Raw genomic sequence first — 20,327 nt, 5'->3', positions numbered from 1 at the left:
ATGCTCACAGAAACAGCATGAAACTTGATGTCAACGTTGCCTCGCAAGTCTGGACTGGGAGTAAAAGTGGCCTTGGACTTCTTCACCAAGAACATTTAAAGGAACAATACGGCATTTTTAGGAGGATCTATTCAAAGAAATGCAATATAATATAGAAAACTATTTCTTCAGAGGTGTATAAAGACCTTACGTAATGAACCATTAAGTTTGTAATACCTTAGAATAAGCTATTTATATCTACATACAGAGCGGCCCTACAGACATTGAATTCACTGCCATGTTTTGTACAGCAGTAGTATATATGGGGGACATAGTGTCAAAATGATTGACAGGTATGATTGATGGTGACCTTTGACCTTTTCGGGGGGGAGTTGAATTACTTCCGGACCACCCACGTTGTGAGGGCCCCTCCCCCTTTGCGTTGACCTTTGACCATACCCGCCCCATTGTGAGGGACTGCCCCCCTTTGTGTTGAACTTTTGGCCTTTGACAGTATCTGTCCACGTCGTGAGGGATTGCCCACGTCTGGAGTTGAACTCTTGAACTTTTGCCCGTACGGTTACCGAGCATTTTTCTCTCTTCTCCGGAGATCATGTTTGGACATGTTTTTATGATGTTGACACGTATCTTATGCGTGAATAAATAAAGGCATGAATAAGTGATTAAAGAAAGAATTGGTTATATAAGTGATTAAAGAAGTAATGAATAAGTAAATAAACAAATAAACAAAGCAAGGAGTGAATAAGTAATTAAATGAAGCTCTCTCTCTCTCTCTCTCTCTCTCTCTCTCTCTCTCTCTCTCTATATATATATATATACTGTATATAGGCTGTGATAAAACTGTGGTAAAACTTACGTTGGTTGAAAGATCACATTCCTGCCGTTATACTGAAAGGACTGTTTCAGACATTCCAGCGTTGCAAACACACCGACTCGTAAATCGTCGTGACGTTTAAGCGGTACGTAATTCAGAGTTTTCATCCGGCAGGGCGACAGCGTCGGACGTTTTAATCGGGTATGATTTGTTTTACATCCCTAGCGTGAAAATTTGGCCGGATTACGACCGGTTATTTGTGTAGCTTCACGAGCGAGCGTATTATCTCGACACAGGGATGCGTTGTATAGGATCGCCAGCTGAGGCTTTCGCCCTCGGGCAATGAGTGACCAATTGACCTGTGTGTACCCGAAGCATTCTATGGGACAAACTATAATCTCGCTATATCTCTAACTAATCAGAAAACAGCTTTTGCTACTAACATTCTAAACATATCCGCTTTATTCATCAGTATCTGTTTTGTTTAAAACTTAAACCATTCTCACACGTGTCTGATTGTACAGGGGCCTCCATGAAAATGGCTTGACCCAATAAATGTTTGTATGCGTGCACGAGTGTTCACCAAGAGCGGTTACCTTCCAGCGTTCATGTTTCTGAAAAAAAAAAAAAAAAAAAAAAAATCTGAGTATCCATTCTTCAAACTGTGTCTACAACACTGTATAATTAAAGCACATGTTTTCCTAACTGCATGGAGCGGTGTCTTTAAATGGTGTCCATGATGTTGCCCCTATCCTGACTTTTTTCCTTCTGTCTGAGAAGATGCCAGTGCGTCCACCAACCAAGGGTGAAGAAAAAAAATCATCTTTATTGCTAGTGTTCATAGCATCACAGCAGGCAGTTGGGTGATTCCTTAAAACACAAAGCAGATTTTGATTGAACAGCAAGAAACCTTAAATTGAATGTACGACATGTTAATTTCATGAATGTGTTTTATATCATGCCTCCAGGTTGTATCATAAAAATAAGTCTGCATAAGGTTTTCAAAAATATTTTTTTAGATTAAAAATGAAAGTGATTCTATCAAAGGTATGCCTTTTAACATAACTGTTTATATGATTCTAAACTGATATTCTTTAAAACATTTAGAATAGTCAAATCTCGCACATCCTGTTATTACGATTTGTCTTTGCACATCTGTTTTAGTGGTTAGTGTTTAACTGTGGCAACCCCTTAACACCTAGACACGATTCTAAGATTTACTGACATATAGAGCAGACTCTGAGTTCTTTTCAGCATCAAACCTCTTTATTATTTTGTGTTGGACATCTGATTGTGTAGCAAGGAAACTCAAGAAGTAGACATTCCATCCTACAGTAAGTGTTTGGGTTTACTTTTAGTTTAAACAAGGTTTTAATTGTTGTTGTTAAACAGTTTGCTTTAGATCCAAACTTTACATGCACAAAGTATACATTGAATCACCTTTTCTTCATTTTATCCTCACCATTTTCTTATGTTTTGTTTTTGAGTGTCTATTGAATATACTAGGCTATATTTTCTTACACAAAGCAACTGAGCAATAGAGGTCTTCTCTGCAAGGATATGAAGTAGCTTGATTTTTTGTATATGTAAATAGCTTTATATATATTTTTTTCATACACGGCTTTATATTTTTTTGTCATACACAGATTGGACAGGTTGCGTGATGGATTGTGTACTACAGGTAAGTGGTAAAATGTAGTTAAATTTAGGAAACTTTCGACATGTGTAAATATATCCTTAAAATAAACTTAAAAAGTGGCTAAAGCATGCAAGAAAAATGGTCAACTTGTGCAGACAATGCATCATCTGAAGCGCTGTGAATTGACTTCTAATGAGCAAAACATGCTGTATCGTGCTCTCAAGATAGAGATGCTCTGGTTTCAATGTTCCTGATTTAAAGGATTGGATGCAGGGGCGTAGCCAGAACTTTTTTTTTAGAGGTGGCCAGGTAAGTCCCAGTGATTTTATTAGGGTGACCAAAACAGACATAAATTCTTAAACTTCTACTGTACTTTACACCAATTCTTCATTACACATAGTTTGCTGGTCAAAACATACAAAAAGAACGTAAAGTAAAAATTTATTCGCAATGCTTTCATGTGCCAACATTATTTTAAAATAATTTGCTAGCTATCATTTGCAGTAAGTTAGCATTTTGTATAGAAAATAAACATTGCAGTACCTCAACTTAAACTTTTGCGAAAATGTAATTAATGAATGGAATCCAGTTAAACAAGACTGATTTTACTGACCTGATCCTTTTGCTCGCGATGAACTTCCATGGTACACAGACAGTGCACTGTCACGAAGCGGTTAGCAGCTGTTCAGCTATAGCGCTCAGACTGTTTGCGTCAGTGCGTCAGCGTATGACATCATATTAACACGAGAATAATGTTCTCGCGTTACTTTCAGTGCATTCGCTAAATGATCTGCGCAAGACTCCGTAAACTCCGACACACATCTTAAAACTGCTTCGCACAACAGAGGTGGCCAGATAGGTGGCCATCCATCATTCAGGGGTAGTCGTGGCCACCCATGGCCACCATGTATCTATGCCCCTGATTTGATGGTCTTTTAAAAAAAAAATTACTTAGTTTATTTATCATATTCAGCCAAATGCTTGTGTTTTCATCTTTTCTTGACTGCTCTATAAGAACTTTCAAACACACATTGCATTTTAATTTGCCTTCACCATGTCTTTCAGTGATGTAGACGTGCATCGGCATATGAAGGTAAGCCCACATGCATTACCCATTCCAAATCTCACATGTCAGCAAATGACAGACATAAAGATACACTTCTTAAATTGCATGTCCGCTATAAACCAGTGCTTCGGAAGTCATAATTTAGTTCACACTTCTCTAATAACCTGATGTGTGAATATAATTACTATGATACCCTATTTGTCTTAATGAACAGATTTACCTTACGAGCAAATGATTAAATCCTAATACCAAACTACGACATACAACGTGGATGCAACATCTATCTCGTGCTAACAACAATTTTGCTCAAGACTTTTTGACTTACATATCCAAAAAACATATTTACACATCTTAAATTGTTTTTCTATGGTAAACATTTTTATCGTTTTAACATATGCGTTTTAGTCGATAGGAAGTTGTCAGGCTTTACACTTATGTTTTATATAAGGTTTTGAAACGTTGTTCTAATATTTATGACTTTCTGCATATTCACGGCTTTGAGTCATCTACACGTTGGATTCATACATGTCTCACTAAAGCTAACCAGCCAGATGTTGTTCCGTCCTCAATACCAGGAGCGTCTCAAAAGCGAAGTGGCTGAATTCGTGAGACCACGTGATTTGCTAGTCCGACGTTGTTTTTCTGAATTTTTCGTGTTTTAGGGGTTATACCATCTGAAAGTAAAAAAAAATGGTTAGGTTTGTGCAGTTTTTGTAATGCTTATTGCTATGTCATTCTTTGTTCCCTTATGTTTTACTCCACTTAAAAAAAAAACATTATTTTACCACAAAATAAGCTAACAAAATAAGGTCTTGTTTGAGAATAAACCTCTCGTTGTGCATTTCGGGTCTCCTTCCAAGGATGCAATGTGAAATACGTACGGAAGTCTGCAGAAGGACATTTATTTTGACATAGAACTGCGCGGCTTGGATTAAAGATCGGGCAACACACTCAGTTTCATATTAATCTTGAGTGCCTATACAGTAGTATTGCATACGTCGTATCTTCGAAGAGTATTTAGTTTGATCAAATTTACAAAAGACAGATACAGCTGTACGATTATTTCCGGAAAAACACGAGCCGCTATAGGTGGGACTAGTCGGGAGAGTGGGATGGAACTACAGCACGAGCACACAACACATCATCACAGGGGCTGAAACGATTCCTCGAGTAATTCGAATACAAAAAATCATCGAGGCAAATTTTGTTGCCTCGAAGCTTTGTTTAATCCATTTAACTACAGTACATACGGAGCGCTGCGTTTCCCCACGGACCGTTATTACTGACGCACAGCCCGCTAAACTCTGTTCATGTTACCGGCTCTCAAGTCTCACGCATTCACCGTGAGACACACGCATTTTAGTCTGTTCACATGCTCACACGTGTGACTCATGCTGATAAATAAGTGATAGCTTATTGAAATGGTGAACTGCTATTTCACGTAGTTTTAGTCTAGTTTGCGAGTGAAACTTGTTTTCCGGCTGCATTGAGTCAATAAAACTAGATGCGCACTAGTGGATGCCGAATCCTGTTATTTACATATGTCATCTGTCTGTTCTGCATGTCTGGGTGAATGAACTGCACAGTTTACCGTGCTACACACGTGATGCTCATGAATTTGTCAGCGCCTGCGTTGAATGAGGACATGAACTTCATCTCCAGAGTTGCTCTGAGAGTTTATTTCACAAACATGTTATTGTTTGAGTGAAGAAACAGACATACTAAAAAATGTTCATGGGCATTCTTTGGATGACCATAAATAGTTCATTTTAGATAAATTACAATACTATACATTACATAAACAGACGTCCTTTTGTATCTTTGAAGAAATTTAAATCGTCTAGGTTGTACATGTAATGAGAGTAAAGTTACTTGGATGAACGTGTGGAATTTGAGGTTGTGCCCCAAACCCCTAGGCATTAAATTTGATTACCATAAAGTGTCCATTTTAGATCAATTAAAATATTACACATTTATAAACAAATGTATTTTTATTTCCTTGAAGAAATGTAAATTGTCCTGGTTGTACATGAAATAAGAGTAAAGGTGCTTAAAAATTGAATTGGTTTCCTGATCCCGCCTACCTCGCATGCGTGTGAGTGAAGCAAGGCGTCCTAGGAAAACCAACCGCCAACGCGAGTCCATTTCAATTTTGTGAGTATTTAAGATGTGTCCAGAAAAAAAATGCGGTTTGATTGCTAATTTGTTTTCGTTAAAGTGACTAAGTTTAATCTGTTGGCATAGTACAGTTTTAAACGGAAAACTTTAGCGCATGTGCTTAGTTCAGATTGCTACAGGTCACAGTATTACGAATTTTAAATGTTAGAAATTCTCCTAGTGTCGGTATTATAAGAGTGTTTAAAATCGCGACAAAGAATTTAAGTTTTTAGCTATTTAACATGCTCGTATTTATTAACAATATGGTCAAGTAAATATACGCATTCATAGCTAACCGAATGTCTTTTTATTTATTTGAAGAAATGTAAATTGTCCTGGTTGTACATGAAGTGAGTGTAAATGTGCTTGAACTAATGATTAAAAATTGAATTGGTTTCCTGATCCCGCCTACAGCGCATAAGTGAGAGTGAAGCGAGGCGTCCCGTGCAGGAAAAATAACCGCCAACGCGAGTCCATTTCAATTTTGTGAGTATTTAAGATGTGTCCAGCAAAAAAATGCGGTTTGATTGCTAATTTGTTTTCGTTAAAGTGACTATGTTTAATCTGTTGGCATAGTACAGTTTTAAGCGGAAAACTTTAGCGCATGTGCTTAGTTCAGATTGCTACAGGTCACAGTATCACGAATTTTAAATGTTAGAAATTCTCCTAGTGTCGGTATTATAAGAGTGTTTAAAATCGCGACAAAGAATTTAAGTTTTTAGCTATTTAACATGCTCGTATTTATTAACAATATGGTCAAGTAAATATACGCATTCATAGCTAACCGAATGTCTTTTTATTTATTTTAAGAAATGTAAATTGTCCTGGTTGTACATGAAGTGAGAGTAAATGTGCTTGAACTAATGATTAAAAATTGAATTGGTTTCCTGATCCCACCTACAGCGCATGCGTGAGAGTGAAGCAAGGCGTCCCGTGCAGGAAAACCAACCGCCAACGCGAGTCCATTTTAATTTAGTGAGTATTCAAGATGTGTCTGGCAAACAATGGCGGTTTGATTGCTAATTTGTTTTCGTTAAAGTGACTATGTTTAATCTGTTGGCATAGTATAGTTTTAAAGGGAAAACTGAATTTGAAAGTGCACGTTCCCTTATCCTTCTCTGATGACATCACTTACAGCTATACTGTAAGAATATACATGAACTTTTCTCAATAACAAATGTTAACTCCCTTTCAACTGTCAGTCTGCTGCAAGTTCCATTTCAGAATGAAATGGTTTTTTTTTTCATACACCCAATTCATTTTCAATGGAAAAAGCCATGCCCACAATTTTTCTCATTACCACTTTAAAGTTTTCAGGGACCTGAATTTATATAACGTTTTTGAAACATGTTTTTCTCCTTGTTTTCTAGGTGTAAATGTGGACTTGCAAAAAATGTGATTTATCAGTAGGCAGTAGGTACCAGTTATTAAAACACTTCAAGTTAATCCATGGTCGTTATGGTCACAGATATATTAACTGCATTTCTTATTACCAACATATACACTGTTGCTGTTATATTTGCTGTTGGCCTGTACTGTATTAACTGATAAGATTTTACTATTGTGTTATTTATTTAGCAAGTAGTTTATACTGTTGCTGCAGACAGCTGCAAAGTTTCATAATTCTGTGAATCTAATGCTTTTCTGAGATGGAAAGATTGTTGAAGTTTAAAATTTCTCTATTTGCAATGATTGTGTTGTGAGAGGTGGAATGGTGCTGTAGTGTGTTGTAACTCTCGAAGTTAAATTTATGAAATTAAAATGATTTTTTTATTGTATTGCTATTGTTTTTGTTGTTTATATATTACATATTCATACAGATTATAAAATAAGCACAATCTTGCAGTAGTGTAATACAAAAGCAAAAAATACTTATAATGCGTAAGTTGGTATATTTTGTGTATATATTTTATGGTATATTATATGTTGGTATATTTTGTGGTAAAAACAGTGACCGTTTTGTCTTAACTTACTTGAAAGTTACATTGATTTAAGGAAAACACTTTAGTTTAATGTAATGCAGATACATTTGATTTGTCAATGTAATATAGGAAAATCACATTTGTTTAATGTAGTAATTCAGTTTTATTACACCCAACAGACATAATTAGATATAGTTATATCAATGTAATACTTTTATGTGGAAACTTTGCCACACAAATAAATTACGTTCAACTAATGAGGTTTTTTATTACTCTATGAACATGATTATATATAGTTATAGAAATGTAGAACTTCTGCATGGAAATTTGCCACATGATTAAATTACATTTAACTAATGAGGGTTTTTTACTCGTTGAACATGATTATATATAGTTATAGAAATGTACAAATTTCATGTCGAAATTTGCCACATGAATAAATTACGTTCAACTGATGAGACATTTTCGGACTCAACAAACATGATTAGATACAATTATATTAATGTGCAAATTGTATGTGGAAATTTGCCACATGAATAAATTACGTTCAACTGATGAGTCATTTTTTTGAGTGCAGTGATGATGTGTTGTGTGCTCGTGCTGTAGTTCCATCCCACTCTCCCGACTAGTCCCACCTATAGCGGCTCGTGTTTTTCCGGAAATAATCGTACAGCTGTATCTGTCTTTTGTAAATTTGATCAAACTAAATACTCTTCGGAGATACGACGTATGCAATACTACTGTATAGGCACTCAAGATTAATATGAAACTGAGTGTGTTGCCCGATCTTTAATCCAAGCCGCGCAGTTCTATGGGAAACAACAGATGCAGGATTTTGTAACATTAAACCTGTAAGTTTCAGCATAAAAACCAATTCACCCATTTGGGTCCCACAGTATCATAACAAACCAGAGGCAGAACAAGGTGTAGCCACCACTGTCGCTGGACTACTGGAAAGGGGAGTTATAACACCCTATATTTCAGATTGGAACACACCAATTTTTCCTGTGCCAAAACCAGGAACTAACAAGTACAGATTGGTACATGATCTAAGAAATATCAATTACATTGTGGTAACACCCACAATGACTGTGCCAAACCCATATATTTCATTATCTACCTTGACACCAGCACATCAATGGTTCACATGCATTGATTTGGCCAATGCATTCTTTTGTATTCCAATTGCAGAGGAGTGCGAAGCATGTTTGGCTTTTACATACAGGGGGCGCCAGTATTCCTATAACAGATTACCTCAGGGATTTATTCTATCCCCAGGAATTTTTAATCATGTTTTGAAACAACAGCTACAGGACTGTAGCTTACCTGAAAACTGTGTCATGATCATGTATGTTGATGACCTATTGCTGGCTGCCACAACAGAAAAGGCATGCTTGGAAGCCACCAGACTTGTATTACTTCAGTTGCATAAGTCTCGGTTTAAGGTAAGCAAGGACAAACTGCAGGTTTGCAGACCTTGTGTTACATTTTTGGGTCGACTGATCACGGCACAGGGTTCAACTTTGACAGGAACACAAAGACAGGGTTTACTGAGCCATCCCAAGCCAACTACAGTGAAAGATCATGTTGTCTTTTAGGCTGACAGGATTCAGTAGGACATTATTCCCTATGTATGTTTCACTGACTACCCACTCAGCAGTTGATACAAGAGAACATGGCATGAAAAATTCTGAAAGCAGAACTTCAGTGGACACAGAGGCTGAACGGACGTTCATTGACCTAAAGACACAGCTAGCTCATGCTGTACACCTGAAGCTGTGCCAATTATGAGTTACCTTTTTCCTGGATGCCTCGAATCTAGGCATCCAGGCACAGGTGTCTTTTCAAAAAGACCAAGGCGAGGAGAAAAGTTTGATGTATGCCAGTGTGTATGTTAGACTGTGTGAGCAAGACAACCATTTGTTCTAGTTCGCAGCGAGGTTTAGGCTAAAGGTCAACAAAGACTTCACACATTGTAATGGGCCACCCACTGACAATACTCACCACACACTCATCATGTCATTCGTAAATTCAGCATCATTCACATTTTCACCACTGAGACAGAGAAGAATAGCTAAGATTTTGACCAGCCCAATCTCACATATACACATAGAGGCATTAATATGGCTGATCTGATGGGAGATGGACAGCCACACGATTGTGCACCCATCACCGAGAGAGCATCCAAAGTAAGAGAAGATCTGTCTGCGGTGCCATTGACAACCCCACCAGCAAGTTATGACATTGTTCACAGATGGTTGTTGTTTCAGAGCAGAGGATGGGAGCCTGAAGGCAGCCTATGCAGTAGTTGAACAAGTGGGAAGCTCATTAGTGACAAGGAATGCAGGGAAGTTAGAAGGAAAACAGTCAGCACAGAGAGCAGAGATGATAGCAGTGACAAGAGCCCTGTACTACGCTGGTGAGACCCGTGTGAACATATATTCCGATTCAGCATATGTTGTAACAGCTGTCCACGTGGAATTGCCCTTATGGCAGAGATGTGGGTTCACCACATCACAGGTCGACCAATCACCATGCATGGAAGCCAGAGACCTTTTAGAGGCTCTGATGATACCCAAAGAGGTAGCAGTTATTAAATGTCCAGGACATTCCAAAAATGATTCCCCTATCACTGATGGAAACAATGCAGCTGATCTAGCTGCCAAAACTGAAGCTGGCTATGTTGCAACTCAGCAGGTGGTAAGATCAGATAGAGCCTGTAGTGATCTTTTGCCTCGTTTCACTCGAGAATATTTGGTCAAAGAACAACAGAAATCTGCCCCTGAAGAACAATCAGTCTGGTCACAGCATGGAGGCATCTGTGCTAGTGATGGTCTATGGCAAGCGCCAGATGGACGCCCGGCATTGCCTGTCTCTCTGACCGGTTCAATTTAACAAAGCCCATGGTAAGCCATGTCAGTGACAAACAAATGATGAGAGCTCTCGAAATTGGTGGCATCATTTTTGCAATCCATGGTGTCAGGTCATGTGACAGTGTTGTATCTGTCAGGAACACAATGTAAAACCTAGCATCAACCAAAGGGGGTTTCGACACTGCAGGAAGAATTGGATGACTTCAGAATGATACACGAGTACTGGCAAAGTAGTGATTATATTATGGTTGGCAGAATCCGTCGCGGAGAGTCGGCGTAATAAAGTGTCTCAACATACCCAATGTCCACGCTTCAGATGACAATGCCAATAAATGACATATGTGACGCTCAGGAACACATGCGTAGTGCGTTTACCATGCGGCCAGCGAAGTAAGGTTGAACGTTAAACCTGACATAAACTAAAATTGGCAAAATCTGTGCACAGACTAAATTGAACTGGCTGTCAGCTTTACCCATTGCTCTCATGTCTATTCGTTCTTCTGTTCAACAGGATCTTAGGCTTTACACCTTTTGATTGCTTACAGGTCGTCAATTTCCAGGACCAACCACGGCGTTGAGAGAGGACACAGTGCAGCCATTGTCACATACTGTGTATTTTGATAAACTAACAGCTTGATTCGAACCTTTTCCCATCAGGTAACTCCTGTACCAGCACAACCGGAGGAACTGTCATCTCCAGTCACGACAGACTGGGTCAGGATCAGGACATTCCGTAGAAAGTGGAGTGAACCACGTTGGTCTCAACCTCTACGTGTAACAGCTCGCACCTCACATTGTGTGCAACTCCAAGGCAAAGGAGACACTTGGTTCCATTTAACATCCTGTGTAGCTTGTGACCCCCCTTCTAGGTCTCTTGCTGACACTGGTTTGGACCTGAGGACTCATGTCCAAGAGAGGGAGGATACGGGAAAGTACAAAAGATTCTGAGTGAAGTGTTCACGGACGTGGACATACAAATAACCATTTATTCCTTATAATCAAGTTTTCATTATTGTGTGATTTTGAGTGTTTTTCAATGTTTTTCAATTTTCAGGTTTAACAGTGTATTTTTAAGAAGTGTTTTCTTACAGGTTTTAAGGTATTAAGTTTTTAAGAAGTGTTGATGTTGTAAAGATAACAAGATATTACTAGAGAGGATGAATATAACAGCAACAAAATGAAACTGTGGGAAAATTGGAAATTATTGGGGATGTTAGGAAGCTATTGAAAAGAAAGAATCCCCACCCCCTTACAGTATGCCTTTGTTATCAAGTGATCTTGCAGAAGATGAAGGAGAACATGGTGTGTGACCTCTCAAAGAGGTCAAGAGAGGGAATTGTGGGAATATTATTCAGAATATGAGTATGAAGTAATTACTATATAATCAATAAGTGAATTTCATTAATAATCATTGCATTGTGTTTGTTTAAATGTGTTTGCTGTGTTGCTCAGTGAAAATTACTGTCTAATATTAGAGTGTGTGTGACAGAAAAACAGGAAGCTAGCTTAACCGCAGAAGAGGAAGTTGACTGTGTGTACGTGTAGAATCATCACAGCTCATTTTGATGACTCTAACCAACTAACACACAAGAGTTATGAATTAATCCATTGCATATGTTTTAAGTATAATCATGAGTTTTGATGTGTTTTATTGAATTATAGGATTAAGAAACAATGCTGCATAATCAAAGTATTAGATGATTGAGTGTTTTTTACTGAAAGTATTTTTACATGTTGTCTTGCGATATGAAACTGTCTCTAGACGACACTTCCACTTTATTAGCAACTGACTACACGTTGCAAAACATGTGTCGTGCAGAATGTTGTCTTGCAGATATGCATGGTGATTGGTGCAGCACTCCTTACAAGGCAGGGGAGGAGTCAGAAGTTTGAACGACGTCACATACTGTATAAATATGCATGTCAGGAAATGATCTGGGTTGTTGTTGGCTTTTTGGAGGTCGTCTGACAACCCAAAGCTTTGTTACAACTTTTCACATCTGATAATAAACTTCTAATCGATTTTGAAGAACGTCTCTGCCAAATTTTTGAACATGCAGGACTGCCTCAAAAGTCCAACAATAATAAAACCATTTTAAGTGAAATTAAAAACAACTACACTTATACCCGTTACACTAGCTAGCTAAGCTAACGGTAACGTTAGACCACCTGCTGCACTGCAGTCAGAGCAAGTGTAGTTGCTGCATTCACGCGCTTCTCGCGATTTGTGCTTTTAATATGAAATGTGAAAACAAATTGAACAGTAACACTGCTACAAAGATGTATTGGATTTGTATCATCAAAGCTTTCCGACGTTCACGTGAGTTTTCTCATTCAGGATTTTTTTCCCGATCATTCTGACATCCCATGAAAACAGTATTTAAATTTAACCAGCGATCATACGTGTTGATGAATATAATGCTTCTTTACGTCCGTGTCATGACTCATAGCACCAGAGGACAAATATTTATCAGTTCAGGCATTTAAGTGGCACCAAAATGAGGCACCGAAATTTGCGTTCTGATTCGGTCCGGTACATACCGGTCATATAGGTACCGGTGCCGTACTGGCACAGGGTTTCGGTACCCAACCCTCTCGGTGGAAAATGAAACCATTTACGTACCGGCTGGATGGATCGGCAAAGGAGTCGAATGATTAAGGCAACCAGAACGATTTGGCGCTATGGTGGAAAATGCTTTGAAACCAAAGAAGAACCGTTACTTGGGTAAACTTGTCTCTCCAATATTTTGAATTTAAACCCGCCGATACCAAGCTTAACCTCTGTGTTAGGGTCCGTGTATCATCTGATCATTTGATTATTCCATTCAATATAACAAACGGAAAAAGAAAAAACAGTCGATATTTCGTTTTTCCGTTTTTCTGTATGCACAAAAATAAAAAAACGATGTTTTTCTTCTTATTTCACCTTGAAACGGGAAATCCAATAAATAAATAAACCAAAACGAAATAACGACCCTAATTACTGTTTTTCTCATTTTTGGTGATTTGCACGGATTTCGCGCAAAATCACCCAAATTTGATGTGAATACCGATACCACATAAAATTCTGGTATCGGTATCGGCGAGTACTTGAATCCATGTACCGATCCGATACCAATTTCTTAAACAGGACCTAGTTATGCCCGCTAGCTTTGCTTAAGCTGCAAATGGCAAGGCTTCTTCGCTGCTCAGAATGCAAACACAGAAAGTTGTGCTGTGAAGAAGAAATAAAAGTGCTAGGGACATGCACGAATATTGATCGCAATAATTATTAGAAAATAAAATGCTATTGAATATTTTATTTTTCATTTAAAAAAACTGCATCACCACAGGTTTAGAATTGTCTTGTCTTATTTAACGCTTCTTCACTTCATCTGTAATGACTTTATAATGTACAGAAAATATAAAAAAATAATTTGCATGTGTCCTAAATCTTTCTACAGTCAGATCGCAAGCTAGTTATTATTTTAAGTTCACACAGGCGGCCTGACGGATCGCGTGTTATGCTCAGCTCACATCACCAAAAATGTTTTAAAAACTGGTGAGCCACAGAATTCGTTAACATTACATTACTTAATATAAGTTGGTATAAAAATACCAACGTAATATTAAATGATTCGATGATTATTTATTTATTTATACCATAAACTTGTTCGGAGCGTTTGTTTGTTCTGTTAGAAATATGTTGGGCTAACTAATGCTGATTCCAGATTTAATTGTTTTATCTTATTAAACTCCAGTTTAATAGCTCAGTTAATAGCACCAGCTCAGTTAATGAACCTTCTCGTCAAAAAACTGAATTAATTTACCGAATTCATGCAATTCCGTTTGAATTGTCTATTAATGAAACCAGTGAGAAAAATATGTTGTTTAAAATGATATAATATCTCGTTAAAACGGGAAAAATATAGACGTTTACACAAGAAAATTATTTCGTTAAACGACATATCTCGTTTTAACGACATAATTGAGTGGAAAAATAGGTGGCAGCAATACGCCACCGTACGAATCCGCTAAACTCACTATTCTAAATTTCCACATATCAGATCTGCTTCCATTTGTTTTTAAACTATATCATGTTTTCATTAATAGATCATTTAAAGCATGTTGTGCTTTATTAAATGTAAGGATGGCTGTTGCCGTACGTAATTAAACGTATTAATTTGTGATAAAATAAAAACTACTGAAACGAATGTGTTTTCCCCATGTTAAAAATGTGTGTTTGACACAGATTACCTGTTGCTGTGTCAAGGATTGAGAGTTTGGGAACCCCCTGTTAATAAGGACAAACATTCAAGTAAGTTATACAGGGGAAACAGATGGAAAAATAATATCTTTAAAAAAATCTTATTTTCACTTATTATACGGGCATTGCCAGATAGGCTACAAATATACAACAAACTTTCTAAATTTTGTTTTGAACTCATGAAACTACAAAGTTGTGACTTTTTCCATTTATTTGAGTTTTCTATCAAGTATCAAAATGTAATTAATCTTGCAATAGACCATAGCAATGAGTAGTATATATGGGGGACATAGTGTCAAAATGATTGACAGGTATGATTGATGGTGACCTTTGACCTTTTCGGGGGGGAGTTGAATTACTTCCGGACCACCCACGTTGTGAGGGCCCCTCCCCCTTTGCGTTGACCTTTGACCATACCCGCCCCATTGTGAGGGACTGCCCCCCTTTGTGTTGAACTTTTGGCCTTTGACAGTATCTGTCCACGTCGTGAGGGATTGCCCACGTCTGGAGTTGAACTCTTGAACTTTTGCCCGTACGGTTACCGAGCATTTTTCTCTCTTCTCCGGAGATCATGTTTGGACATGTTTTTATGATGTTGACACGTATCTTATGCGTGAATAAATAAAGGCATGAATAAGTGATTAAAGAAAGAATTGGTTATATAAGTGATTAAAGAAATAATGAATACGCAAATAAACAAAGCAAGTAATGTATAAGTAAATAAACAAATAAACAAAGCAAGGAATGAATAAGTAATTAAATGAAGCACTCTCTCTCTCTCTCTCTCTCTCTCTCTCTCTCTCTCTCTCTCTCTCTATATATATATATACTGTATTTAGGCTGTGATAAAACTGTGGTAAAACTTACGTTGGTTGAAAGATCACATTCCTGCCGTTATACTGAAAGGACTGTTTCAGACATTCCAGCGTTGCAAACACACCGACTCGTAAATCGTCGTGACGTTTAAGCGGTACGTAATTCAGAGTTTTCATCCGGCAGGGCGACAGCGTCGGACGTTTTAATCGGGTATGATTTGTTTTACATCCCTAGCGTGAAAATTTGGCCGGATTACGACCGGTTATTTGTGTAGCTTCACGAGCGAGCGTATTATCTCGACACAGGGATGCGTTGTATAGGATCGCCAGCTGAGGCTTTCGCCCTCGGGCAATGAGTGACCAATTGACCTGTGTGTACCCGAAGCATTCTATGGGACAAACTATAATCTCGCTATATCTCTAACTAATCAGAAAACAGCTTTTGCTACTAACATTCTAAACATATCCGCTTTATTCATCAGTATCTGTTTTGTTTAAAACTTAAACCATTCTCACACGTGTCTGATTGTACAGGGGCCTCCATGAAAATGGCTTGACCCAATAAATGTTTGTATGCGTGCACGAGTGTTCACCAAGAGCGGTTACCTTCCAGCGTTCATGTTTCTGAAAAAAAAAAAAAAAAAAAAAAATCTGAGTATCCATTCTTCAAACTGTGTCTACAACACTGTATAATTAAAGCACATGTTTTCCTAACTGCATGGAGCGGTGTCTTTAAATGGTGTCCATGATGTTGCCCCTATCCTGACTGTTTTCCTTCTGTCTGAGAAGATGCCAGTGCGTCCACCAACCAAGGGTGGAAAAAAAAAAAATCATCTTTATTGCTAGTGTTCATAGCATCACAGCAGGCAGTTGGGTGATTCCTTAAAACACAAAGCAGATTTTGATTGAACAGCAAGAAACCTTAAATTGAATGTACGACATGTTAATTTCATGAATGTGTTTTATATCATGCCTCCAGGTTGTATCATAAAAATAAGTCTGCATAAGGTTTTCAAAATAATTTTTTTAGATTAAAAATGAAAGTGATTCTATCAAAGGTATGCCTTTTAACATAACTGTTTATATGATTCTAAACTGATATTCTTTAAAACATTTAGAATAGTCAAATCTCGCACATCCTGTTATTACGAGTTGTCTTTGCACATCTGTTTTAGTGGTTAGTGTTAAACTGTGGCAACCCCTTAACACCTAGACACGATTCTAAGATTTACTGACATATAGAGCAGACTCTGAGTTCTTTTCAGCATCAAACCTCTTTATTATTTTGTGTTGGACATCTGATTGTGTAGCAAGGAAACTCAAGAAGTAGACATTCCATCCTACAGTAAGTGTTTCGGTTTACTTTTAGTTTAAACAAGGTTTTAATTGTTGTTGTTAAACAGTTTGCTTTAGATCCAAACTTTACATGCACAAAGTATACGTTGAATCACCTTTTCTTCATTTTATCCTCACCATTTTCTTATGTTTTGTTTTTGAGTGTCTATTGAATATACTAGGCTATATTTTCTTACACAAAGCAACTGAGCAATAGAGGTCTTCTCTGCAAGGATATGAAGTAGCTTGATTTTTTGTACAAAGTATATGTAAATAGCTTTATATATTTTTTCATACACGGCTTTATATATTTTTTTGTCATACACAGATTGGACAGGTTGCGTGCTGGATTGTGTACTACAGGTAAGTGGTAAAATGTAGTTAAATTTAGGAAACTTTCGACATGTGTAAATATATCCTTAAAATAAACTTAAAAAGTGGCTAAAGCATGCAAGAAAAATGGTCAACTTGTGCAGACAATGCATCATCTGAAGCGCTGTGAATTGACTTCTAATGAGCAAAACATGCTGTATAGTGCTCTCAAGATAGAGATGCTCTGGTTTCAAATGTTCCTGATTTAAAGGACTGGGTGCAGGGGCGTAGCCAGAACTTTTTTTTTTTTAGAGGTGGCCAGGTAAGTCCCAGTGATTTTATTAGGGTGACCAAAACAGACATAAATTCTTAAACTTCTACTGTACTTTACACCAATTCTTCATTACACATAGTTTGCTGGTCAAAACATACAAAAAGAACGTAAAGTAAAAATTTATTCGCAATGCTTTCATGTGCCAACATTATTTTAAAATAATTTGCTAGCTATCATTTGCAGTAAGTTAGCATTTTGTATAGAAAATAAACATTGCAGTACCCCAACTTAAACTTTTGCGAAAATGTAATTAATGAATGGAATCCAGTTAAACAAGACTGATTTTACTGACCTGATCCTTTTGCTCGCGATGAACTTCCATGGTACACAGACAGTGCACTGTCACGAAGCGGTTAGCAGCTGTTCAGCTATAGCGCTCAGACTGTTTGCGTCAGTGCGTCAGCGTATGACATCATATTAACGCAAGAGTAATGTTCTCGCGTTACTTTCAGTGCATTCGCTAAATGATCTGCGCAACACTCCGTAAACTCCGACACACATCTTAAAACTGCTTCGCACAACAGAGGTGGCCAGATAGGTGGCCATCCATCATTCAGGGGTAGTCGTGGCCACCCATGGCCACCATGTATCTATGCCCCTGATTTGATGGTCTTTTTAAAAAAAATTTTACTTAGTTTATTTATCATATTCAGCCAAATGCTTGTGTTTTCATCTTTTCTTGACTGCTCTATAAGAACTTTCAAACACACATTGCATTTTAATTTGCCTTCACCTTGTCTTTCAGTGATGTAGACGTGCATCGGCATATGAAGGTAAGCCCACATGCATTACCCATTCCAAATCTCACATGTCAGCAAATGACAGACATAAAGATACACTTCTTAAATTGCATGTCCGCTATAAACCAGTGCTTCGGAAGTCATAATTTAGTTCACACTTCTCTAATAACCTGATGTGTGAATATAATTACTATGATACCCTATTTGTCTTAATGAACAGATTTACCTTACGAGCAAATGATTAAATCCTAATACCAAACTACGACATACAACGTGGATGCAACATCTATCTCGTGCTAACAACAATTTTGCTCAAGACTTTTTGACTTACATATCCAAAAAACATATTTACACATCTTAAATTGTTTTTCTATGGTAAACATTTTTATCGTTTTAACATATGCGTTTTAGTCGATAGGAAGTTGTCAGGCTTTACACTTATGTTTTATATAAGGTTTTGAAACGTTGTTCTAATATTTATGACTTTCTGCATATTCACGGCTTTGAGTCATCTACACGTTGGATTCATACATGTCTCACTAAAGCTAACCAGCCAGATGTTGTTCCGTCCTCAATACCAGGAGCGTCTCAAAAGCGAAGTGGCTGAATTCGTGAGACCACGTGATTTGCTAGTCCGACGTTGTTTTTCTGAATTTTTCGTGTTTTAGGGGTTATACCATGGGAAAGAAAAAAAAAAATGGTTAGGTTTGTGCAGTTTTTGTAATGCTTATTGCTATGTCATTCTTTGTTCCCTTATGTTTTACTCCACAAAAAAAAAAAAAAAAACATTATTTTACCACAAAATAACCTAACAAAATAAGGTCTTGTTTGAGAATAAACCTCTCGTTGTGCATTTCGGGTCTCCTTCCAAGGATGCAATGTGAAATACGTACGGAAGTCTGCAGAAGGACATTTATTTTGACATAGAACTGCGCGGCTTGGATTAAAGATCGGGCAACACACTCAGTTTCATATTAATCTTGAGTGCCTATACAGTAGTATTGCATACGTCGTATCTTCGAAGAGTATTTAGTTTGATCAAATTTACAAAAGACAGATACAGCTGTACGATTATTTCCGGAAAAACACGAGCCGCTATAGGTGGGACTAGTCGGGAGAGTGGGATGGAACTACAGCACGAGCACACAACACATCATCACAGGGGCTGAAACGATTCCTCGAGTAATTCGAATACAAAAAATCATCGAGGCAAATTTTGTTGCCTCGAAGCTTTGTTTAATCCATTTAACTACAGTACATACGGAGCGCTGCGTTTCCCCACGGACCGTTATTACTGACGCACAGCCCGCTAAACTCTGTTCATGTTACCGGCTCTCAAGTCTCACGCATTCACCGTGAGACACACGCATTTTAGTCTGTTCACATGCTCACACGTGTGACTCATGCTGATAAATAAGTGATAGCTTATTGAAATGGTGAACTGCTATTTCACGTAGTTTTAGTCTAGTTTGCGAGTGAAACTTGTTTTCCGGCTGCATTGAGTCAATAAAACTAGATGCGCACTAGTGGATGCCGAATCCTGTTATTTACATATGTCATCTGTCTGTTCTGCATGTCTGGGTGAATGAACTGCACAGTTTACCGTGCTACACACGTGATGCTCATGAATTTGTCAGCGCCTGCGTTGAATGAGGACATGAACTTCATCTCCAGAGTTGCTCTGAGAGTTTATTTCACAAACATGTTATTGTTTGAGTGAAGAAACAGACATACTAAAAAATGTTCATGGGCATTCTTTGGATGACCATAAATAGTTCATTTTAGATAAATTACAATACTATACATTACATAAACAGACGTCCTTTTGTATCTTTGAAGAAATTTAAATCGTCTAGGTTGTACATGTAATGAGAGTAAAGTTACTTGGATGAACGTGTGGAATTTGAGGTTGTGCCCCAAACCCCTAGGCATTAAAATTGATTACCATAAAGTGTCCATTTTAGATCAATTAAAATATTACACATTTATAAACAAATGTATTTTTATTTCCTTGAAGAAATGTAAATTGTCCTGGTTGTACATGAAATAAGAGTAAAGGTGCTTAAAAATTGAA

The 20,327-nt window shown here is 37.6% G+C and overlaps 1 protein-coding gene and 1 long non-coding RNA gene across 2 annotated transcripts in view; both read left to right on the top strand.

The window, feature by feature from the left end:
- The first annotated feature begins 2,008 nt into the window (after positions 1–2,008).
- On the top strand, positions 2,009–8,391 carry LOC130550872 (uncharacterized). The gene is made up of 3 exons (XR_008962507.1): positions 2,009–2,495; positions 3,519–3,546; positions 7,047–8,391. It is a non-coding gene; the product is annotated as an uncharacterized LOC130550872 (long non-coding RNA).
- Positions 8,392–9,740: 1,349 nt separating this feature from the next.
- LOC130550875 (protein unc-13 homolog A-like) overlaps positions 9,741–20,327 on the top strand; it is a 36,074-nt gene continuing 25,487 nt past the window's right edge. Inside the window, exons 1-3 of the mRNA XM_057328388.1 lie at positions 9,741–9,787; positions 9,869–10,017; positions 10,066–10,298. Of these exons, the coding sequence (XP_057184371.1) occupies positions 9,741–9,787; positions 9,869–10,017; positions 10,066–10,298 (429 nt within the window). The remainder of the gene's footprint in view (positions 9,788–9,868; positions 10,018–10,065; positions 10,299–20,327) is intronic.

This window comes from Triplophysa rosa, unplaced genomic scaffold (assembly GCF_024868665.1).
Source record: "Triplophysa rosa unplaced genomic scaffold, Trosa_1v2 scaffold45_ERROPOS3575787+, whole genome shotgun sequence".
Lineage (NCBI taxonomy): Eukaryota > Metazoa > Chordata > Actinopteri > Cypriniformes > Nemacheilidae > Triplophysa > Triplophysa rosa.
This window is presented reverse-complemented; position numbering and strand designations above follow the sequence as displayed.